Here is a 23,617-nt window from a genome sequence, read left to right as displayed (position 1 = left end):
GTGGAGTAATTCGGAATATTTGGCCTCGGTAGCGTGGTTGGGTGGGCCACTAGCTTGTGCGGGCCACTAACTTGTGGATTACGTTACACAGGAAGCTGCTGAGTAAGCGGCTAGACAGGAAGGGGCCGACAGCGATGGATATGGGGCTACAACAGATCGCAACCCTTGGTCTTCTATCTGTCGAGTCCAGCAAGCTTAGTAAGGGAAATTCATTACTGTGCGCGTGTATTGATCGCACTAGGGATGAGGGTCGCTAAATAATGCCGCTGGTGGGAAGGAACCTTGGATCTTACGACATAATTAAGATTTTCAGACTAGCCTAATCACGGCACAGGTTTGGGTTAGGTCACAGTGCATGAGCGGTATCTGAGAGAAACGTATATATCCATTGTGAGGGCGTGCGTCTTGGTGACTTGCCTTATGACTGACTGTTCGGGTGCCATAGCTAGCTACAAATTATTGCCCGAGGAGCATATTGTTCACCGCATTAGGGAGAAGGTCTTTTCTAGGCCTCCTGCAGCCAACTAAAATTCCGCTTCATCAAAGTACTCCTCTTTCGTATCTGCAATAGCCCACTGCAGCCGCCGCAAACCACGCTAGACAAGTATTTGCGGGCTGTTGCGTTAGAGAAGTCCGCAATTCCGTTGCCTAGTCTTCGATGCCTGAAGACTTCGCTAAGGAAATGCCACTATCAGGGCTGATAGCCAGCAATCTTCTCAAGAATAGAGCCAAGGATTCCAATAGCGCCCGCTATCATGATGACAACGACCATACCAAGAATGATTCCAAAGAAGACATTGAGTGCAAAACCAAGCACTGGTAGGTCTGGGGCGTTGTCAACTAGTGCTGCAGGCGCTGCGGGATGAACGGGATTCTCCAGGGCAGCAGCGTCATAGGCAGCGCGGATTAGTTCCCGGATGTGTTCAGGGACGCGTCCGTGGCCACTGACAGCCAGAAACCTAATGCGAGAGGCTTGAAGGCAGACGGGGTCCAAGATATACGTCGCGATGCGGGGATCAAGAGCGTTTAGAGCGTCGAGAGCACCCTGGTTGACCGCACCACCCATCAGCGCCCGGAAGTAGACGTCCGCTATGGCACGAGATTCCATGGCGGGTATAAATCTCGTGTCGCGCAGGGCCAAGGCCTCGGCAGTAGGCTGGACAGGAGCTACGGCGGCCCGAGGAGTCTCAGGGCTAGCAGGGACAACAGGAGCCTCTCGGGCAGCAGCGTTGTTTGCAGCAAGAAATTCAGCACGATTCTGCTCAGAGAGTGTCGCGTCGTCGAGCATCATAGCGCGAAAGGTGCGAAGTCGGGCAGGATCGATCATGGTATCGACGACGTGCATTTCTCGGGCGTTGAGAGCCTCAACAGCAGCGGCGTCGATGCCTCGACCAAGAAGGGCAGGAGTGAGCACCCGTATGACTGCTGGGGTAATGGACAGATTATCGTCTACCTGGTCGTCCGGGATGAGGTTCGAGAGATGTGCTTCTACTGAAGAGGCGGGCACGGCCTGGACGATAGGCGCTTCCGTTACAGCATTTTGAACGGGGTCAGCGACCGGTACAGGAACTAAGGGTGCTAGAGCCGCGCGGAGATTGATGCAAAGTTCTTCGATAGAGGCAGCCGGGCGACCCGTGGCTTCGGCAATAGTGGGATCTTCGAGGCGGGCGAGCAAGCTGGCCCGGTAGGCGTTCACAACAGCAGGACTGAGAAGAGCGATAGCGAAGGCGTTGGAGGTTTCAGACGCATTGAGCCAATGTATAAGGTTAACTATGACATTACCTAGGCTGTCGGGAACAAGGAGAGCAGCGACCGCGGGTGCCAACCACGCCACTGGAGGCACTGGAACCAAAGCGAAGGGGTCTTCTAGTGCGTCGCGAACGGCAGTGCAAAGGGATGCAATTATGGCAGGGGGGTGGCCAGTGGAGCTGGCAATAGTGGCATCTTGAAGGCAGGCGAGGAGGCCGACACGGAGGGCTCTGAGGGCGGCAGAATTGAACAGCGCCAAGTGAAACGTGAAGAGGACAGCATCAACGTGAAGCCCGTCGACCAGGACGCCAAGAATTCGGTTCTTGTTCTGTGGAAGGAGATAATCTTCGACTTCCCGGGCAAGGGAGAATTCGGCATCAACAGGACCAGCGGTGGGCAGAGCGTCCGGGGCGACAGCGGCGCCAATAGCGTCAAGTTGAGCTTGAATCCTACGGAGCCGAAGAACCATGGAGATGGGTTCCGACTGGTAGAATACGTTCGTACAGACTGGGCATTCCTTCTTCCTCGCAAAGTCGCTTTTGAGCCATTTGATCAGACAAATGAGTCCGAATACATGATGACAGCGCGGATTGCTAGTCGCTAGGACCGCTGTATGATTTCCCGTGTCAAATCCCTCGAAGCAGATTTGACATTCCGTAGGAATCTCCAATACGTGATTCTGCAAGAACTCTTCGAGAGTCGATGGCATGCGATCGTCCATGGCCGTAGGGACCCGTCGTAGATAGGGTGGTTGTAGATGGCTTGATTGTAGGATGCGGGTAGGTTTGTGGTGAGCTATGGTGGGGGGCGCGGTTGTGGAGGATGTTGGTGAGCTGCCTGGAAAGTTTGATGTTGAGGAAATGTATGAACGCGCGCACGACGCCGGCGTGGTGAATGAGCGACCCGAGTCGCGAGTGAGCGCTCTGACTGTGCTTCGTTGCAGGGTGGGACAGCCCTGATAGAAGCGGCCTGGTGAATCTCAGCGTACCGTCGAAGTGGCTTTAGGTCCGGGGATGAAGTCATTATTTGCTACAAGGTGGCATGACGAGCGATATCTTAGTGATAAGATAGGAGTGCTTATACCTAAGCATATAAAAGTAGTCAACAAAGTCTAGCAGACTAGCTAATGAGATTTGAAGCGGACCATGGACTTCACAAGATAGCAGAATTACTAACCCCAAATAGCAGGAATTACATTACCTGTTTTGCACTGAAAGAAATCAATCTACTGAAACCATAATTTCTTAAATAACGTTTGTATGAAATCAACTTGTATGATGTCGCCCTCTGCGGCATGACTCACCGCGCCCACCAATCGCTTCACTTGCAGTCCTGTCGGTGCGCTCGTTGTCGGAGATTGACCCAAGAGACATCAGAACAATCCGGTGTACTAGGCGAAGGATGTCGTCTCCTGCCGCCGTCTCCAGCGTCCTATCCGACTCCATCGTGTCAATCGACTTAACGCCTAAGTGCGTCGAGGAAAACTTGCAAGGCCCGAATCTCCCAACGAATCAGACCCTCCAGGAGGGATTCGATGTCGTACTCCAGCAGGACCTTAAACGATGTCGCTCGATTTAGAGGCGCGCGAATTACGATGAGATGGTAAATGGTGAAAGCATCGCCTACGCGGTGAATTAGGGCTCTTTTGATAGAGACGAAAGAAAAGCTTGGTGAATTTCCGTGCCTCCATGGGGGCTTGCACATGTTTGCATTTGTCTTTTCGGTTTTGGGTGCGGAGGAACAAAATTCCGTGCTTTGAACCAGCAAAAGAGCAGGTGCGGGTCTCGTTGATGAGCGGCTGATGATGTGTGGTATCTTGACAGAGTCATAATGTCTAACGATGATGGAACGTCAAGGTCCCACTCCATAGCGAAGGAAGTCCCGAATCTGTCGAGATAAGCTTTAATACTCAAAAGACCTCTTTTGGATCTGCCGAGTCACGTGATTGGCACATGATATCGCTCTCCAACTACTTCACTTCCCTAGGCAGCTTCGGCACAAGCTAGTCGAAAGGCGCAGGAGGGTGCCGCATGTCCAGGTATGCAGATAGTCTCGCATGTCCAGGTGTCTATGTGTTCACGGACACACGCCCTTTTGGCAACTCTTGGCTTGATATGATCGGAAAGTGTGGCGATGTGCACGCGCAAGCGAGTGAGAAGGAGAGTGTACGAGTAAATAATCGAAGGTAGCACGACGCGACCCGATAGTGAAAATGGACGAAGGAAGCGACGGATAGAAAGCTGGGAAATCACAAGATGGAATTCAAAAGCGTTGCAAAGTAAGGACTAGCAGACACTGTCGCCTGAGATGGCACACCGAGATCTAAAAGCTAAGAAAGAAAACAGCCGTAGGCATTTTCACATGGTCTCCAGCTCCTAGGATGCATTCGTCTTCTGTCTTCTCAACCGATGAAATGAAAACTTCCCCGCTTCGTCAAGCACCAAATCTAGCACTCCTGCTACGAGGAACGTGAAAATAATCAGCGGCACTGCGACGACCCAGTACACCCAAAAGGCGCTCTGCCCCGGCGCAAAGTTGTCCGTCATACTAAACAGACTCGTGCTGTACGCTAGGGGGATAAATACCAACCCCACCAAGGTGAGTCTCTTGGCCCGTTTGGCCTCGTCCAGCGCCTGGTGATTGCCGGCGATCGATGCCAAGCCTGTCATCGCCGCCATCAGCGTATCCGCGCGGGCCTTAAGGGATTCAAGCCGGAGGCGTATATATTGGTAATCCTTCGCCGAATCCATCCAACTACCCGCGGTGGAGGAGGGTAGCGAAAGAGGGAGACCCAAGCTTAGGAGTATGTCTTCGATATTATCGCAATAGTCGCCGCAGCGGCGGGAGATGGTTTGGAGAGTGCGCCATTGCTCTTGTTCGTTTGTCCAGCTGCTGGAGAGTTGGAGTTCGAGGGAAGGGAGCATCGCTTTGATATAAGCGACTAGTTGGAGGTAGTGGGCTGCTATGATCTTTTTGGGAAAAAGTGATGCGGCAACGGGGAGTTTCCAGTCTGCGGGGGGAATGAGGTGGGCATGGTGGGTGTAGTAGAAGACCAGATCGTGGAGCATAGATTTTCGGGTATGTTTTGGGGTAGTTAGATGGGCGTCGCGGGTGAGATTTATTGGGAGAAAATCAACGTAGCCGCCTTGGAAAGGACTATTGGGCACGGTGGCACATGTGCTTGAATCATTCCAGGCATCTTGGAGTTGGGGATCGCATAAGACGACGACTAGTTTAAGATCAGCGTTCCGGAGATAGAGAAATATCTATTAGACCAAGAAAGGTTCACTTACCATCCCAACCTCCGCTTTGTGTTTCCCGAGACCAGAAGGAGCATTTGCGCCGTAGCATCCCGGTCGTCGACTTCTCCTCGTGCCTAGATGGAGTCATCCCAACATGTCTACCAGTCCTTTTACAAAACATTGCGGTGTTGGGAATAATTTGCGGAAACTGTCTCAGCTCGCAATAGTCGATCATGAAGCTCTTGTGTGGTTCTAGTAGTGACGGCTGCGGTAATGAGTCGCTCACGGGCGTAAATGCGTTACTCCAAATGCAGGTACGCTCTTGGCGCATGAAGAAGGATGGATTCATGAAGAATTGCGATCCCAAAACGGAGATGTAGTCCTGAGCAAGACCTTCCATGATGTAGATGCGCCGTCGTGGATGAGGCCCTTGTGGAGATGCCGAATCATTCATGAAGTAGGATTGAAGATCGGAGCATGATTTGAACTCCTTGGATGCAAAATTGAGGGAAGAATGATCTTGCTCTAGCATAACGACGGTCGCGTTTCCGGGTTTGATGGGGTGGTCTTTATTTTTTGGGTCTGCGATCATTAATCCAGGATCGTAGGAGCAACGCTCTGCTATAAAATCCAGGTACGGGCCTATTGCCTGTGAGCTTGTGTGAGACTGGGTCACCTTTGCACGACTTGCGACGTACCTTTGGCACATAGCCACGCCCCATCTGTCCCTAGGTCGTCAAGACTGAAGCTACTTGATGCGAACTTCTGCATCGTGGAAGTCGTGACGCGTCAAGCAATCGCTGCAAAACTTTGTGGAATGGGTTAAACGATATCGACTAGAACAAATGAGAGGAGACAGAGCTATGAAAAAGAACTGAAATTCAAACAAGTCGTGAGTTTTATCTCATTCGTGTCGTATCGCGAGTGTCCGTCATACGTGTCCTGAAGGAAAACTCGGGTTGAATGGCTCTTAGGTAAAAAAGGAGGAAAAACTTTATTTGCTGAGCCGCACGTATCCACTGAGCGGCACGGCGTCGCTAATTATGCATCAATCATGGAGAACGGCCTAGCGTATATGACTGTATATGCATGAATGCTGAGAGGTCAAGGCGCGAGGCTGAGTGGGGGCGGGAATCAGTTTGGAGTTGGTTTTCTGAGGCAGGTCTGCGTATGAAGACGCCGACACGGGTTTCATAGACAGGTCCTTTCGACGAGACCTCGCGGTCAATGGAGAGGTATATCCATGGCGATGAGGATATGGGCGGGATGGTTTTTGAGGTTGTGGAGAAGGGGCAGGGGGGATCTCGTACGAAACGATGCCAAGGCCCTATTCTATTTACGAACTAGCGCGGGGAAACTCCACTTTTACAACCTTGGAACTCGTCCATCCCATCTCCATCCACCCTTCACCACTTTCCCGCTCCTATCTCATATAGTTCATCTCATCGTTTCGCCATTAGAGCGATGCCAATGGATACATTTCCCAGCATGTCTACCCCTGGCAGAGGCTCATCCAAGTGCCATGATCGAAGCGCCGCACACTTTGGATCCATTCAGCCTCGTCCAAAGGATCTGAGCGGGGGCTTCCATCCGGCTTCATCTAATATAGTGCACTTGCATCCTTGAGCTGGTCGCCCCAGCTTCCTAACTCTGGTAGCCTTAGACAGAGGAAAGGTAGGATTAACCTTCGTTAACTACTATATCTCAGCAGGAAATTAGGGCGTCGTTTTCTCTGAGCATTCAGTATCTCAAAGCCAACTTACAAGGCTCTCCCCGACGCATAGAATCTGCAAAGCCTCATAAACAAAGGTGTTCTTGGACAGGGTACAGAGTTCTCGATTTCGACTGCATCCTTGCTTTCAAATTGCATTGGCAACAATCAGGTTTTCTTCTATCCTGAGCTGGAACTTCTCTGCGTTCCGCGCACATATGATTAAAAGCTTTCCAGAATATGCACCTCAATTCCAATTATCCTTTGTCTCTTTATGAATGCTATTGACACCCGTCCCGAGGTTCCATCCAATTTGTTTGGTGGCAAGAGCGATCCACCCATTACGAAAGCCCTTTCTGGAAGCAGATATCCACCAACCACAGCGAAGCCAGCAGTAGTGACTGGCAGAAGGGCTACATGAGACATTACTGTCGGTCTTGTTCTTAGCAATTTACCTCTTCTCATTTTGAGAACTGAGACACCATGCCAGAAGGTCCTACGGGTGAGCTTGCTAGGCTGTATCAGACATGACGAGGCTGCAGATTTTTCACCGCTGTATTTCGTCTCGAAGCCCCATTTCCCTTCGGTGTACAAGAACAGACCGCCTGCCAGAATGCCTAAACAGGTCAACCCCACAGAGATTGCCGTCATTGGGTTCGGTGTAGCTGGTCTTGCGACCGCAACGTGAGTCCCCGTCGTTACCGAAGCTGATATCAGGCCTCACTACTTACCGAACTAGAAGATATCAGCTAGCGGAAGGTGTCAAGGTCACGATGTATGAGCGCAATACCCTCGCCGGGGGTATCTGGACCTCTCGCCACCCAGACAGCATATATGAGAGCGCTATCTACGACAATCTCTCGGCGAATGTTCCTCGGCAACTAATAGAGTACTCGCATTGGCCGTGGCCGAGCGATGAACCAGCATTTCTCTCGTCTGAGCGCCTCTCAAAATATATGACAAGTTATTTCGAGGTCTTACAGCTGAGGTTCCGTGACGCCTTCGAGACAAAATTCAATGCAACGGTTACCTTTGTTTGCCGCACCAATGTCGGAAGGAAATGAACTGTCAAATATGATGATGGGACATCACCCCAAATGACCTCCGACACTAACAAGTTCCACGGTGTCGTGATCGCCACAGGGGCGTTCGACCTAAAGCATGAGCCAAACATCCCAGGTTTGGCGGACTTCAAGTCACGGCATCCAGAAGTTGTTTCGCATTCAAAAGATTTCAAGAACCCGGCCGAGTTCGAGATTAAGGTGAGAAGCCCTCTCATCTATACCCGAAAAACTCTAGTTGACAGTCTGACAGCGCGTTCTCATTGTCGGCAATGCAGCATCTGGGTTCGATATCTCACGACAGATCCTTCCCCTGGCGAGAAACGTTAACGTGTCCACACGGACAAGCCAGGTCAATCTGTGCGACAGGAACATAACTCGACGACCTGAAATTCTTCAGTTCAAAAGCGGCAAGAAGCTAGCTATCTACTTCCACGGCAATTCCATCGAGCGAAATATCCACATGGTCATATTCTGCACTGACTTCAAGTACACGGTTCCATTTCTGTACTCCCGGGTGAAATCCAAGATGGATGGCCAATGGCACACCAAAGATATCCAGATGTATGAAGACGGCTTCACTATTCCCGGCCTCTACAAACATCTCTTCTACATCAAGGACGCAAGCCTCGCTTTTGTGGGTCTCACCAAAATGGGCGCGGCTTTTCGGACGGCCGAGGCTCAAAGCGCTGTGGCTGCTCGGGTTTTCGCTAGAAGGCTAAAACTGCCTTCGAACCAAGATATGAAAGAATGGGAAGACAAGGCGAGAGCGGATTGGGAGTGCAAGGTAAGACGAAAGCTGGTCTCTTCAGAGACATTCCATGCTCTACCGGACCCTCACGACAAGGAATATATCCTAGAGCTAGAGATGTTGGCAAAATCCGCAACTGGCGCTAATTTGCTTCTTCCCCCAACCTGGACAAACGCCATGCAGTACGCACGTGACAAGAGAATGAGGCTTCGCTAGGGACATGAGATCACGACGGGGAGGACGCAGCAGCCGGACGACTGTGAGGAAGGGATCATGTAGCTCGGGGAGTAGCTTGATAGATGAGAGTAGTGATATTACGCAGGACAAGGTTTCTGTAGGCCTGACTGGTTATGATAGTGTTGATTTGGGTACCTAATGAATGGGCGCGAATTCACGAATACATGTCTCATATTCCTCAATCCAAGTTACGCTTTTCATTTTCTTGGATTCGCCTAATATTCAGCCAGGAGTCGCCGACTTTCTTCACTTTGAAACAAAACAGGCCTAGAAGAATTCTTTGTTCGATATCGCGCCACCCAGAATGTTCCCGACCGTGGCTTTCCACGAAACAAAGCTATTGTGCAGCAAGTCTAAGCACCATTTTCATCTAAGACCGTCGCCCCGCTTGCTTTCAACTAAACAATGCCTCCTCATCCAAATCGCGATGTCGCGCAAAACATCGTTCTTTCATAGCAATGTCCAACGAACTACAAAACCCAACCCTTCCCAGACAACCGATAATATTTAGAGCATTTCCACTTCTAAGCCGCGAGCGTACATAGCATACCCGTCACCTGCATGGCACCCCAAAAGTTCACTTGCGTGTTGCCTCTCTGCTCGAAACCCATTCAGCGTATCGTCGGCGACCGCAGCCTTTGCGCCAGCCGCTTCTGTGCCAAGCATCGGCTGCCCGAGCAGCATTCGTGCACGCGGCTGGAGGTGCACAAGAAGAAGGAGTTTGCGAGAAACGCGGAAAAACTGCTTTCGGAGAGGACGGTGGTTAGTCGGGGATTATGATGGTTCTCAAGGCAGTTGTCTCTAGAGTCTCCTTGTTTCTGCGACAAAGGAGAGGGAGCCGGGGCCCAAAAGAGATAGCGACGGGGGAAGACAGGACGAAGAGGTGGAGGATGGCTGAGATAAACGTCTATATGGATAGGCCTGATCATGCGCGGAAGCGATAAGGCCGAAGCCCATCCGGTTAAACCGCATGCTGACTCGGTTTCTTTTTGAAGAATGGAGGTGGCGATATGGAGTGCGCTTTTAGTGCATTCGGGTATGCTCTTTCGCTGTGTCGCCTCTTCCTTTGGTTGGTCGCGCTTCTTCACAATGTAGTGCGCAGCCAAAGCCATAATCGATTAATACAACCGTTTGAGAGCTTTTCTACGAGAAGCTACGCCATGGCCTCGCATTTGTCACGACTTAGGAAGGGGGAAGCCTGCGGAGCTCCGGTCCCAGGAAGGCCAAATTCCTAGCCACAAAACGACGCATCTGGACCGCTCCGATCACCGCGAACTAGCTTTGCTTAAGAGTTAGCTCGTGGCCAGTAGATAGATCTCAGAACGTGATTACGGAGTAGGCAAAACTCCGTGCCGCATGGCAGAACTTGGAAAGCCTCATCTCGCACCTAGACTCCCCATACCTCCCTGAAACCCTACCGCCAACCGAAAGAGCGAGTCTCGGCCCCAAAAAAACCCCAATGCGCTGCAGGAATCGAATTCGCTCCTACCTCGTACTGTACCTTACAATCGAGACCGATCGTTTTTCAACGACCAACTTACTCCGATAGGCTGAGGGACCCATGCCGTAGATCCCTCAATCTAACCTAGCCCATTACTCAGGCAAGCAAGTCTTGGCCCTGCAGAGGGAAAAGTGTCGAGTCTACACTGCACGTTGACCATGCAGCTCCGAACCCTAACCACCACTGTTTCGAAGCTGCATACATAGCGTCTGCCGCGCGGGTCGGCATGCAGCACCCGATAGGCCAAGGAAGCAGGCCTCGGCCTTTCTCGAGGACACCTGCAGCGTGGTGTCCTTGTTGTACTACGACGCACCTGTAGCGTGGTCTCACAATCGCAACAGCAGCCTGCCGAGTACTCCCCCATCGCTCGATCCTTCTGCAGACAGGTCTTGGCGGTGAGGGAAGGTCCTGGTCACGTGCCAGAGTGGTATGTGGCATCCCGACGCTCTGGCTCATCCCCGATCTCCGGGCATGACGACCATCTTCAAAACACCAACTCTACCCACCAATCCCTCTCTGAAACGCGTAAGCTGCTGGTCTCCCGTGCCGTTCGCTGTGTGGACCGCGTCATAAAACCTCAAAGGACCCTCATATTCCGGTGTGCGGTGGTGGGACCAATGCTTGGCTGAAGGATACGGGGTTGCGTGGATAGAGGGCGGTGCAGCCGAGTAGTGTCAGATTAATGGAACAATGTACTGAGGTGAATAGTTCTTGCTGTCTCTGCTTCGTGGTCTCCATTTCTGCTTTTCAACGTGACCTAAGAGCTTTTCTGTCGGGGAGGAGAGGTGAGGGCTACGGCAGGGGCATGTCACCTCTTGTATATAAGCTCACCTTCCTCCAGACCTCACCTTCTCCTCATCCTCATCATCAAAACAACACGCCCAGCGTCTACTCTCTCTTTTTACGTTACATCCTCAAACGCGAACCAACAGTAGAACAGCAATCATGGCATCCAAAATCCTCCGTCTCGTACTTCTCCTCGGTAAGACCACTGTCCTCTTCTTATCCTCCAACTCCTAACAGCCCCAGCAGCAATCACCACCGCCTACGGCGACTCCAGCCCTGGCCCCACCTACTCCAACCCCAACTTCCTCCCCACGGGCGATTCTTCCAAAATGCGCGACACCGCCAACTTCCGAAGAAACCTTACCGCCCACGCCATCCTTGCCGCCCTCGCATTCGTAATCCTCTTCCCAACCGGCGGCATCATCGTCCGCCTCGTCCCCTTCCGCCTGGTCTGGTTCGTCCACGGCGTGCTCCAGCTCTTCGCCATCCTTGTCTTCGTCGCCGCATTTGGCCTCGGGATCTACTTGGCCACCAGCCGAAGCATAACCCCCGACGGCTTGATGAACAAAGCGCACGTGATTATCGGGATCGTGCTGTTTGGGCTGTTGTTCCTCCAACTGTTTTTGGGGGTGCTGCATCATCTCGGCTTCAAAAAGACAGGGACGCGGGGGGCTTGGAGCTACGCCCACGTCTGGCTCGGAAGGGCCCTGATCACGCTGGGAATCGTGAATGGGGCGCTGGGGTTGAAATTAGCGAGGGATACTGGGACTGGGGGGAGCAACATGGCGATTATTGCTTATAGCGTCTTTGCCGGCCCGATGTGGCTCGCCTATATGACTGTAGCGGTCTTCGGAGAGGTGACGATGATGATGGGTTCTAACGAGAATGTGGGGAAGGAGAACGCTAGTCTTGAGGGGTGATGGAGCGATGGAGAGGGGATTGAGGAAGACGTACGGGGGAATGTTTATGGCTGAGAGGATGTGCATTGTTGAAGGGGAAGTATCGGGGGACAAGATGCAGCATGCAACGCTCCGGGCCAGAACGCTCCGGGCCGGCGCAATGAATTTGAAATGAATTCATTATTGTTGACAAACTGATTATGCCCTTTTGAGACCTTACTGTTGATGTCTAGTAATTCTCGTTGTGAAGCATCCGGTTCTTCTCACACGTGAAGATCTTCAAAACCAGTCTTGCCTTGATTCATGTATTCAACTAGATGGTTCTTGCAGGCTATTCAGCAGTGCTGCGGCCTGATTGCTTGGCTCCATTCCTGCTGTGTAGTCACGTTCTTCATCCCAGACTACAAATACCTGGAGCCCTGGAGCCGGACCCTTGCCAAGCCCGGCTAGTTTGGCGGGAACTCTATCCAGACTTCATACCCGTCCATCTTACCTAATCAACATCATTGTCGATCACTTCTTAATCTCTCCCGTATATTGAAGAACGATTTCTGCTACCAGTGTACCGAACAGTTGCTATTTGACATCGTTCCGCGCCGAATGTTGATACTGAAGTCATAATCTCTCTCGATATATCCACTCCGCTTTCGCTGAGAAGCCAGACAATGGCATCAAAAGTTTTCGATCAAATTTCCACTGCAAACGAAGATGTTTGACCGAGATTTCGTTCTTCAATAAGTAAACCTAATGAACAGACGGTATTTTTTCAAGCGCTACCCTTTCCACGTTCACAGTTATAACAGCGATTGCTCTATGCTTTCGGACAGAAATCTTGTGTTTTGTTAATTGTCAACTACATATCACATCTTCACGTCAGATTTGAGAGTTTGGTTTCTCGGAGGACTGCGCGTCTGGTACTCAAAGGTAGAATATTGATGCTCTTGAGATAAGTCGGATGTTCTACAGCTAGCATGGCCAGTAGACACTCGACACTATACTGGACAGCTTTCATGTTCTCACTAGCACCTATGTGTCGTCCACAATATCCTCATGGGCCTCTCCAGTGCTTTCTCCAACGCAATCTTCGGATTCTGGGTCCAAATCTTCCTCCCACTCCTCTTCCGTCTCCCAATCATCCTCAGCATCCTCCTCTGGGGCTTGGTGGACTGTCTGCCAGAAGCCTCCAAGCTGCCAAGCCCGTGGCGCTCTCACCTCCTCGAAGTCTAGCGTCCTCTCCGTCTGAATCGCAGTCCAACTCCGGTATTGGGCGCGCTCGCTTGAGCGAACGAATTTTACGCAAGCCTTGTACCCAACATTGAGCCTTTTCCAACGCGATCGCGCAGAATTCGCCACCTCTTCCTTTTTCTCGTCATCAGAGTCATCCTGAGCTTCAACAGAAGTCCGGGACATTCCAGATTCAGATGCGAGAGACAGTGATAACCTCGACTTCAAGTATGCGTTTGGATTAAGGGAGCCTGTGGTTACGGCCCCATTCCCCGTACTACGGTTTCCTCCACCCAATGCTTGTGGTACGCTGAGAGCATAGCATGACGTGCGCCGCCTCAAGTCCTGCGGTAGCTCACAGCCAGGGTTCAGAAAGTACTCAGTGAAGTGCTTCTGAAGCGCGGCGAAGTCTTCCAGCTCATTGGTCGTGTAGTATTCGATGCGTCTCGTGACTCTGTCGACCTTTGCCCGCCGAAGCGCTTTCTCGTTTGCCAAGACCAAAGACTTTTTCCCGTCAATGATCAAAAAGTCCGCAGCATCAACGGTTCGTTCGGATGGTTTGGCTACATTCGGTGAAATAGTTAGGCCTAGTTCCGTGGCATACTTATCCAGAAGCTCCACATTAATGTAAAGGCCTTCGATCTTTTCATCCCCTCGAATTTCCTGGTAATTTGTTACCATCAGGAACGGAGACTCAGTGGCGCGGATGAAGCTCCTAGGCTCGGCCAAGCAGAGCAGCTGGGTTATGTTGAATAGTTGGGCTTGGGACATGGTACCATACTGGCCATGTATTCTTGATATGGATGGTGTTTCCAGACGTCATCTGACGAAGCGCTACAAACGCTTCTATCATCTGGGAGGGCACATTGCCTAACATAGCGAGATCCCGTCTGAGTGCCCGAATGCCGCGGCTGTGATAGTATCCTGACTGGGGCTCGTTGCGGGGGTATGCCTTCAGCTTCCGGCGCAGGACTCGTCCCCACTTTAGCCATACTTGGCGAACGAATCCAAATAACGTAGCCGGATAGCATGTGGCCCAGGATAGCATGTGGCCCACCCCACCAAACCACAACGCCAAATATTGCGAATTGCTCAACCACAACGAATTGTATTTGGTGTAGCTACCTGCTAGCTAGTTGCCTGGCGTCTAGGGCACGTACGAGCGTTGTGCTCTAATGATTCGCACAAGCTACACTTTGGTGGTGCTCGCTGCCGTCGCTCAGCTGGCCCTGCTGTTGCCCCCTCTGCTGCCCCTTCTTGGGCAGCTTGTGCGAGAGCAGCCCCTTCTGCTCCTAATAGAACACCTCCTCTACCTATATACCTGCGTTTCTTTGCCCTCTTCTTTTTTTGGCGCTGATTCTCTTTGCGTAGCTGTTCAACTTCGCGTTCAAGCAGCACAGTCCTTGACATTGCGATTTCACATCCTTTCGCAAGTTGTCGAATTGCATCATTTGTTGGGCTTGGTGGGCTATGCGTGCGCTGCCTAATTAACCGTTATATTAAGGCCCTTTGCTTTTGAAGCTCCTTAATATTATAAGGTATCTTAGCAGCCCAAGATGAAGTTTTTGATTGTGGACGGCGTTAGGGTGATGGCGTTTGATATTCAACATGCAGCTGTGATAGCACGCGATCAGGGCTGTATGGAACTAGCCTAGTAGCTGCGAATCCTGCCCGTATGTTGTTCTGTAATAGTGCTAGCTGCCTAGCCTGCTTGTATAGTAGTAGGAATTCGTGCTTGTCGATGTGGTTAACGCCGCTAGCCATTATCTGTTCAACGCTGCGCCCGTATGCCTGCTTAAGCGCTGAGAAACAGCCTATATCTAGCGGTTATAGTAGATGCAATAAATATACTGGCATGCAGACGATAATGATTTTGTGATCTATAGCAAACTGATCGAATTTAGGGTTAATATAGCTGTTGTGGCCGTCTAGCACAAGCATCCGATATGTGCCAACTGTGCGATCCTTTATACGCTTATGGAATAGCTTTAGCTAGACTAGGCCAATCTCATTTGTTGTCCAGCCATCCTTACTAACACTAATCGACCAGTCGTGTGGAATAATGTTGTCCTTGTACTAAGCAGCCTGGTGCATAATCGCTTTAAAGATAACCAGTGGTGGAATTGCTGCCCCTATCGCATTAATACACTTAATAATTGTAACCTACTCGCGATTGCCTAGCTGTACAGTTCTAGGCCGGCCAGCTCTATCTATTCCAGTAACAACTTTCGAAGTTGTAATAACACCCATCTGGACGCCAGTTTTATCGAAATTCCAGGTATCTTCATCTAGAATGCCGTATTATATCTTAACGTCTTAAACGCGTTTAAACCAGCCCCGAATAAGCACAGGATCTTCGCATTTAGCACGCTGGTAATTGTACTTACAATTAAATTTCGATTGTAGGTTGTTATTGCGGTTAATGTAAAGCCGTGCCCACTTCTCGCCAATAGGTCTTATATCCCCACGCTGCGTGGCTAAGACGCCAGCTATTTCCCGTACGGTCGCGATTCTTAGCGGCATACCGTGTTAATCCATCGATAGAATCCACTGCTTAAGGACCTCTTCTTATGCTTGTGTAAGACGGCGATTTGGTGCTACTAAGCCACATTTTGGCTAGATACTATTAACGCGTCGCCGTGCTGTTGTTCTGTGCACATCGTACGTGCTAGTGGCCTTTCGGAAACTTGTAATTTGGCCTTGTTTATAGGCATTAATAGATAGAAGAATTCACTCAGGTTGCAAATTGACGTGAACTCTGTCTTATTTCGGGGGCCCGAAGGCCAAACTATATACTACGTAGGAAGTGACTGTACGCGTAGGCAGAAGCACTAATTAGAGACAGCAGTAGGCACGGTAGGCACGGTAGGCCACCGTACCCCAACCCCTCTCTGTAGAAGTTGTAACTGGCTAGGCATGTAGGCAGCTACTATGCCAGCAACTCCAAGTCACCCCCCAACTTCGGAAGAGAGATGAGACTGTAGAAGTGCATGAGATATAGGAAATCTTGGCAATTTGTGGTGTTTGTAGGGCTATTTGTCGTCGTCGGATTCATTGGCCGTGGTGCCCTGGCCGATGCGATCGAATATATCAACGAGGTTGAGCTGTCGAACGAAATTCTCGTGTTTCTGTCGAGATAGGACCTTTGTAAAGCCGTCTGCTATCATACGTTCGGATGCAATCCATTCAATTTGTACGTTGCCGGCTTGTACTTCTTGGCGTAGCCAGTGGCTGTGTATATCAACGTGCTTAAGGCTAGTAGTAAGCTTGCTGCCGGCCGTTGTAAGTAGCCGGATGGTTTGCTGGTTATCGCACAGCACGGAAATGGCCTGGTTGCCCTCTAGGGCTAGATCTAGGTGTACAAATAGGCGTTGCCACCACATGAATTCCGACACAGCTGCCGATATAGCTGTAAGCTCTGCATCGGTGGAGGACATCGTCACGTGCGTTTGTTTGGTGGCCTTCCAATCGACAGGGCCACCAAAAAGCTTCAGGATATATCCTTGTGAGCTTCGGCGTATAGCAACATCGTCGGCAAAGCTGGCATCGCTGGCTCGTACAAGCATTTAATCGGTGTTAATTATAGAGGCAGAATACTGCAGTGTATATCCCCTTATTTAATAGAGATAGGCAAGTGCTCAGTCAGCAGCATAGTAGTAAGCGGGCGACGGGTTCCTGGCAAATTCGGCCAGCTATAAGGTTATACGGGCTATATCCGGCCGTGTATTAATAGCTGCATAGAGCAATAACCCTATTTTCTATTAATAGCTATAAATAGAGAATGCACTAGCTGCTGCGGCTTTATAGGGAATAAGGCTATTTATAGCTATTAGCGTATGCATATAGAGGGCCTCCTTCTACCGGAATTTGCCTGCAATTTTATTAATATATAAATCCTGGCAAAGCTATAGTTAGCCGGCAGCTTAGTTACAGAGTATATAAATATCTAGGAACTAGAAGGCTTCCCCTAGATCTTTTATCTTATATTAAGCTATTAGGGCATATTTAAAATTAGCTAATTTATCGCCGTGTTATAGCATGCAGTATGCTATAAAATTATCTATATAGAAGAATATAATTAGGTGTTAATTAATAAACAGGCATAGCACGCTAGGCACCTTTTTAAGCCCTAATTCCCGCAGCGTTTTTAATTAATTATTTAGCTATAGTAGGGGGGAACAGCGGAGGCCGTAGAGGCCTTTATTTACACGCAGTAGGTAGCTTTTATAGCAGAAGCCGTTAGGGTAGTAAATATATACTTTTTTATCTAGCTCTAGGTTTATAAAGGCCGATATAGTATTAGCCTGCTAGGTATTAAAATTAGCTATATAGATAATAGCTGCACAGGCCCGAAAGGTTTTTCCGGCTAATATAGCTGTATAGGTGTTTAGCTCTATAGGCTGTTAAAGGTCGCCGCGTATATATAGGCGTGCTTTATAGTATATAAGGAAGCTGTTTTCATTAAATTTATATATAAATACCTAGGTAACCGGCACAGCTAGGGCCTTTATTTCTGGCGTCTTTTCTATAGCTATAAAGCTACCGCATTCCACTAAGCCGTTAAGTTCTTTAATAGCGGCTGCTATAAACCCCTAGCGCTTAGGGTGCTGCAGTAGCTGCTTCTAGTTTCTAGGTGGCTCTAGAAAGGATTTTTAATAGCTGCCTCCGGTAACGCCTGCGGCAAAAGTAGTATATAGAGTAGGTAGGCGTTTATCTAGAGCTTCGGCTTATACAATTGCTATATATAAGGCTGCACGGGGTTTAGCCGGCTTGCGGTCACGGGTAGGCCTTAAGGAAGCTGCCGTGGTAGCCACTACAGAGGCCGTTGGTGAGGCCGTTAGTAAGGCCGTAGGCAATGCTGTAGCAGAGGCCGTAGGCAATACCGTAGCAGAAGCTATAGGCGATGCCGTAGCAGAGGCCGTAGGCGATACTATAGCAGAGGCCGTAGGCGATACTATAGTAGAGGTTGTAGGCGATGCCGTAGGAAGACGGCTAGGTAACGGCGTAGGATTTGGCGTAGGTAAGGCAGGCTCCGAACGGCTATTGCTGGAGCAGTTGTTGTTATTTAAGCTCGGCGAGCCGGGCGGCTGCTGCTGCTATGCGGGCGGCTGCTGCTGCTGTGCAGGCGGCTGCTGCTGTGTAGGCGGCTGCTGCTATTACTCTGCACGGGGTTATACTTCAATTTTATTAAATAGGGGGTTATTAGAATTATTATCCTCTATTACCCGGTAGATTTATGCAATAGGCGGCTTTAAAAGGCTTTCTATATTTAGGACGTGCTTTACCTATTAAATTAGTAGTTATATAGCTAGATCTTCTAATAAAGGGTTATAAAATAGCGTTTTATTAAATATAATATCCTATACCCTAATAACTTTATCCTTACTTAGCATCTATATTCTATAGATATTAGCCGATTTATAGCTAATAAAATAGCTAATAATTGCTTAGGGTGTTGTTTTCGGCGTTTTTAGTAGCTTTTTTAACATCGGATATACTCTATATTTATACACACGTAAACGCTGTATACTAGGGTCTATCGGCCTGCTAGTTGCAGCCTGCAAGGCTGTAATTAGAGTTTTCTAACCTAGCGCTTTAGTAGGCGTTCTATTAAGCAAATAGGCGGCTGTTTTATATACTTCCGGCTATAAATTTATAGGTAATTAGCTTTCCTTTTATATATAACGGGCTTTTTTAATAATAATTCCGCTAGAGCGCTTTGCTCTACTATTCTATATAGTATTATAGGCCGTAGATTAATTAAATTTAATACCTTTACTGCGGTGCTATACCCTAAATTTATTACTAAGTAATTATTCTCTATTAGTTTATAGCGTACGTATAGTAATATTCTATTGCTTTTTAATAAGGACAACTTTATCTATAATAATTTAGGTTAGATTAGCTATACTACCGAATATTTAGCATATATATACTTTTATATACAGGCAGAAAAAGTAGACAGCGTAGCTGTTATTATTATAGCTATATTTTTTATATATAACGTTAAATTATATAAGTTTAAATAGCCTAAAGGGCTTTAAAACAGGTATATAAAAGATTTATTACTTAGCTTTACTTAGAGCGTATTTAGAGTATTTAGAAATAGTAGGGCTAATAAGTTTTACTTTGCTTTTTAGTATATTTTTAATAATAGCAGCAGTTAAATACTATAGGGCCTAGGGGCCGGCGTGGCCTAGGCGGCGATGCTATAGTAGGCCGAGAGCTGTAATAAACTGCTAGAGCTCGATTAGATAAGCTAAGTATAGCCCGCGTTATAGAGGTCGTGTAAAATAGCTTTAGTGCGTTAGGAACGCAGTAAAGTTAATTTTTAGATAATTTGCTATAATAGCAGCTAGTATAGACTTTAATAGAAAATCCCTTTAGTAGGCAGCTGTTAGCTGTTATATATTCGGAGAATTCGAAGGCTGTATGGCCTGCTATATAGCTAGCTTTATAGCCTACTGCGTAGCTATCTGCGTAGCCGGCTGCACGGCCTACTATATAGCCTACTGCGTAGCCGGCTGTATAGCCGTATATATAGCCGTCTACTTAGCCGGCTGCTTAGCCGGCTGCTTAGCTGTATATATAGCCGTATATATAGCTATTTACTTAGCCGGCTGCTATAGTATTAAGTTTATTAGATTTAAATCGGCTTTATAAAATTTAATAAAATTCTGTCCGTTTTATTACTTAATACAGGCCTAAACAACTTCTTATCCGTATTATAAATTATATAAATAGTTTTTTTTATTATACTAAAACACCCCTTTTTTATTAAGCTTACTAAGGAAAACCACGCCGCAGTAGAATCCTAGAATATACGCGGCCCCTAATAGTAGGGTAAAATAGCTACTATTAGGGCCTTATAGCGAAATTTTAGCTATTCTATAGCTAGCAATTAATACTATTAAGCTGCCGGCGTAGTAAGTATTATTTAATAGTATTAGATTGCTAATAAACTAGCTTTAGTAGTTAAAAATATATATAGTTACTATATAGTTAAAAAGCACGCTATTGCGTAGGCTATAGGTAGATAAATAGAATACTCTGTACGGAATAATAGCAATTATAAAGTAAGAAACTAATCTAGTATTAGGCCCTCCGGCCTTAGCTATTTCCTGCAGCTTTTAAACTATCGCTGTCACGATAGCGCTACACGCGAGAGGTCGAGGGCTCAAAGAGGAGCGTTGATTAGGTGCTATGTACAATGCTACGTGGAGAATCAAGACGTTGTGTAAGGAACAGGAAGACGGGAGACGGGCCACCGGATATAAGGGCGTGGCCGAGCGCGTGGCGTACGGCCTCTATGCCGTTTCGGCGCGTGGCACGCGTGTACGCGAGGTCCTTACCAGATTAGGTGATAGGAAAAGGGGGCAGCCGGTAGGTGGCTGGAGCGGGACAGGATAGGAAGCGGAAGCGAGACGGGAGCGGAGCAGGGCAGGCAGAGCAGGAGGCCGGCCAACGGTAGTAGGCCGGTGCAGATTGCTGGAGTTGTAGCAATCTGCGGCAGAATTTCGGTAGGTAGGGTGTCGCGGTCGATACCGTGACAATCGCCTGCTATTTTTCGGGTTAATTTTTAAGGTTTTCCTTAAGCTTAGCTACTATAGCTAAGTTGCTTTTCTATTTATTTAGCTATTTATTCTTATAAATATATAGGTAATTTCGGAAAAAGTAGTATTTTTTATAGATATATTTTAGAAGCTTATTTTTAGCTTTAGAGGCTATTATAAAGGCCGTTATAGCGGCTGGCGTAGATGCTATTATAGCGGCCTATATAGCTGCCGGCGTATTTAGTAGCTTTAATTCTATACTATTAAGTATTATTATAAATATAGAATAGCTAGTAATTTTACCTATAATAGCTAGAGCCTCCCGTTTTTAGTTATAGAATAAATTAACTAGTTCCTAAAGTAGTGGAGTATTCTTAGCCCTAGCTATACGGCGGTGTATTTTATTACGCCAGTATATTAAAAATTCGGGATTTTTTAGCTAAATAAAGAGCAGGAAGTTAAGTTATAAACAATTATCGGCGGCTTTAGGTAGTTAATATTCTTCGTATTTTCTATAGAGAACTGTCTATTCCTATAGCTATTATTTAATATTTAAATCTTTTAGAAACTTTTACTACTGCTGCTATAGCGTGCGGAGTTTATAGCAGCGTAGCTAATTAAATAAAGCTACCTAATTCTTAAGGCTAATTAGTATTTTATATATAGTTTTAGCCTTATTAATAAATAGTATATAGTATAATACAACCGTTTTAATAATATAGACTTAGAGTTTATTAATAGTATTAATTTTAGCGTTATAGTAATCTTCCTTTTTTTTAGTATCCTTTTAGGCTTGTTTCTAATCTAATTTAGCCGCCGGGGTCTATATTTCCGCGCTGCTTACTGCTGCCGGTAGTATAGGCCGGCTAGGCTTATTTAGTTTTATAGAATTATTAGAAAATAGCTTATTAGGGTTAATATATTCCTATATATTGCCGGAGTAGGCCTTTATTTTAACGGTAAAAAACTAGTGCTTTTAGTTAGCAGGGAAAAATAGAATAATCCTTTTAATAAAAGTGGAAATAAATAGTATATTAGTAAAAAAACACGGGCTATTATATAGTTAATTCGGCTATAGCGTTTTTATAGCATTATAACTAACTTAATACTAAAAAGGTTTAAAAAGCAATAATAATAATAATAGGGCAGGAAGAAAAGCAGATCCTAATAAATAACTAGGCTTATAATACTTAGGTTATAAATTAATATAAACTTTATTTTATTTTAGGGGCCTAAAGGCTAAACTATATACTATATAGAAAGTAACTATATACGTAGGTAGAAGCACTAATTAGAGATAGTAGTAGGTATAGTAGGTATAGTAGGCTACTATACTCTAACCCCTCTCTATAAAAGTTGTAACTAGCTAGGTATATAGGCAGCTACTATACTAGTAATTTTAAGTAATTCTACCCTTTTAATAAAGGGCCTTTTATTATTATAGTAGAGGTATTAAGGTTATAGTTATATTATACGTCGCGTTTTTAGAAAATTTAATAGAGTAGGCTATATACTATTCTAGGCTATATACTATCCGGCTATATTAATAGACCTAAATCTTTTTTACTAAATAAAAAGTTTATTAAGGAATTACCTTTAAGGAAATAGATAATCTAAGATTTAGTTACTAAAAGTAAGCGCTAAGTAGTAATTTTATTAAAGTAGAGTAAAGTAGATTTAGAAATCGCTCTACTCTACTTTAGTAGAAAGCTTATAAAGCTTTAAAAGCTCTAGAAGCTCTATATTACCTATAGTAGTTTAGCGTAAAGTAGTTTTAGTATTAAGGTTAAACTTACTATAGCCGTATATAATATACAGCGCGTTGTGCAGCCCGTTATATAGCCTATCTATTTTCCTTATTTTTATTCTTATCTAAATCTAAGTTTATTACGCTATCTATAACTGCCTTTTTAGCAGCTTTATAGCGCTGCTGTTTTGCTAATAGGTTGTTATTAATATAATAGGCCTCCTCTACTGCTAGTAAAGCTGCCAGCCGTGTATCTACCTGCTCGCGAAGGGTTATATATTATATTAATATACTAGGCGCGCTATAGGTATATATAAGCTTAGGGTTATAGTAAACCTTTTTAGTAGGTATAAATAAATAGCGTAGACACTTATTAGCCTTAATAATATCTATTCTAAGGCGCCGGCAACGCTTATTAAGCAGAATCCGCAGAATAAGGTCTACTACTATATTATTTAACTCCGCGTTATCCGCTATAAAATAACTAACGCGTTTTTAAAAGCTATAGTTTTAAATAACTACTAGTTAGCTCTAGGCTATATTTTTACTACTATAGTTACTAAGGACCTTATAAAGCGCTAGAACTACTATATATTACCTGCCGGCCTTACTAATAAAGTAGCTATATACTTTAAGTATAGTATAACTATTTAGTAATATCTAAAGATTAAAAAAAAGTAAAATTATACTATAGGCGCACCTTAGCTCTGCTCTAAGCTTATTTTTCTACTTTTACTAGGCGTTAGTTACCTACTTTTAAACTATTAAAGCTGCCTTTAGTAGATACTTATTAAGGCCTAGATATAGGAACTCTAATACTATATAGAAGTAGATATTTTTAAACTAGAAAAATATAATATAACAGTAGATAATCTACTATATAAGCAGTTGCTTAAAGCTTTTAAATATTACCCTTATACTAAGCAACCGCTGCTTACTATACTTATATAGTTTAGGCTAATTTAAGGCCGTAGGTGCGGCCGTATATAGCAGGCCCGTATTTTTATCTATCCGGTGCACCCTAATAAGGTAATCTATAGCAGTAGACCTGCCTAATAAAATAACTAAAAGCTTCTGCTATCTATTTCTATACTTATATAAATAGTAGTAGTAGATATCTGCGCTTCTAATTATCCTCTCCTTAAGTTAAATATCT

At 46.6% G+C, this 23,617-nt stretch overlaps 7 protein-coding genes across 7 annotated transcripts; 4 read left to right on the top strand and 3 right to left on the bottom strand.

Annotated features, from left to right (window-relative positions):
* Positions 1–383: 383 nt before the first annotated feature.
* On the bottom strand, positions 384–2,470 carry BDZ99DRAFT_576715 (uncharacterized protein; the record flags this gene model as incomplete). Its single annotated transcript, XM_033728604.1, has 1 exon — positions 384–2,470. The coding sequence occupies one exon, from the start codon at positions 2,468–2,470 to the stop codon at positions 692–694; it is 1,779 nt and encodes a 592-aa protein (XP_033569561.1). The 3' UTR covers positions 384–691.
* A 1,441-nt stretch (positions 2,471–3,911) lies between these two features.
* On the bottom strand, positions 3,912–5,917 carry BDZ99DRAFT_428324 (uncharacterized protein). Its single transcript, XM_033717189.1, has 3 exons — positions 5,690–5,917; positions 5,043–5,633; positions 3,912–4,978 (listed from the first exon to the last, which is right to left on the bottom strand). Exons 1-3 carry the CDS (start codon positions 5,760–5,762, stop codon positions 4,125–4,127), a joined length of 1,518 nt encoding a protein of 505 aa, XP_033569560.1. The 5' UTR covers positions 5,763–5,917; the 3' UTR covers positions 3,912–4,124.
* Positions 5,918–7,315: 1,398 nt separating this feature from the next.
* Positions 7,316–7,766, top strand: BDZ99DRAFT_527323 (uncharacterized protein; the record flags this gene model as incomplete). The annotated part of the gene is made up of 2 exons (XM_033726245.1): positions 7,316–7,386; positions 7,442–7,766. 2 exons carry the CDS (start codon positions 7,316–7,318, stop codon positions 7,764–7,766), a joined length of 396 nt encoding a protein of 131 aa, XP_033569559.1.
* Positions 7,577–8,779, top strand: BDZ99DRAFT_200942 (uncharacterized protein). The gene is made up of 2 exons (XM_033713249.1): positions 7,577–7,964; positions 8,017–8,779. Exons 1-2 carry the CDS (start codon positions 7,800–7,802, stop codon positions 8,728–8,730), a joined length of 879 nt encoding a protein of 292 aa, XP_033569558.1. The 5' UTR covers positions 7,577–7,799; the 3' UTR covers positions 8,731–8,779.
* A 533-nt stretch (positions 8,780–9,312) lies between these two features.
* BDZ99DRAFT_401296 (uncharacterized protein) lies at positions 9,313–9,531 on the top strand (the record flags this gene model as incomplete). The annotated part of the gene is made up of 1 exon (XM_033716218.1): positions 9,313–9,531. The coding sequence occupies one exon, from the start codon at positions 9,313–9,315 to the stop codon at positions 9,529–9,531; it is 219 nt and encodes a 72-aa protein (XP_033569557.1).
* Positions 9,532–10,935: 1,404 nt separating this feature from the next.
* On the top strand, positions 10,936–11,958 carry BDZ99DRAFT_503790 (uncharacterized protein; the record flags this gene model as incomplete). Its single annotated transcript, XM_033723986.1, has 3 exons — positions 10,936–10,952; positions 11,094–11,234; positions 11,276–11,958. The coding sequence occupies exons 2-3, from the start codon at positions 11,198–11,200 to the stop codon at positions 11,956–11,958; spliced, it is 720 nt and encodes a 239-aa protein (XP_033569556.1). The 5' UTR covers positions 10,936–10,952; positions 11,094–11,197.
* A 1,005-nt stretch (positions 11,959–12,963) lies between these two features.
* BDZ99DRAFT_482727 (uncharacterized protein) lies at positions 12,964–13,932 on the bottom strand (the record flags this gene model as incomplete). Its single annotated transcript, XM_033722518.1, has 1 exon — positions 12,964–13,932. One exon carries the CDS (start codon positions 13,930–13,932, stop codon positions 12,964–12,966), a length of 969 nt encoding a protein of 322 aa, XP_033569555.1.
* Positions 13,933–23,617: the final 9,685 nt, after the last annotated feature.

The sequence above is a fragment of the Mytilinidion resinicola genome, assembly GCF_010093595.1.
Source record: "Mytilinidion resinicola strain CBS 304.34 unplaced genomic scaffold BDZ99scaffold_31, whole genome shotgun sequence".
NCBI classification, from domain to species: Eukaryota; Fungi; Ascomycota; class Dothideomycetes; order Mytilinidiales; family Mytilinidiaceae; genus Mytilinidion; species Mytilinidion resinicola.
Note: the sequence above shows the minus strand (reverse complement) of the source record. Positions and strands in the feature narration are given on the sequence as shown.

Coding starts and splice junctions, on each gene's coding strand:
- BDZ99DRAFT_428324 (XM_033717189.1), bottom strand. CDS start 5,762: ATGCAGAAGTTCGCATCAAGTAGCTTCAGTCTTGACGACCTAGGGACA. Junction 5,634..5,689: donor GGCGTGGCTATGTGCCAAAG/GTACGTCGCAAG, acceptor CACAGGCAATAG/GCCCGTACCTGGATTTTATA. Junction 4,979..5,042: donor ACAAAGCGGAGGTTGGGATG/GTAAGTGAACCT, acceptor ATCTTAAACTAG/TCGTCGTCTTATGCGATCCC.
- BDZ99DRAFT_200942 (XM_033713249.1), top strand. CDS start 7,800: ATGACCTCCGACACTAACAAGTTCCACGGTGTCGTGATCGCCACAGGG. Junction 7,965..8,016: donor CGGCCGAGTTCGAGATTAAG/GTGAGAAGCCCT, acceptor ACAGTCTGACAG/CGCGTTCTCATTGTCGGCAA.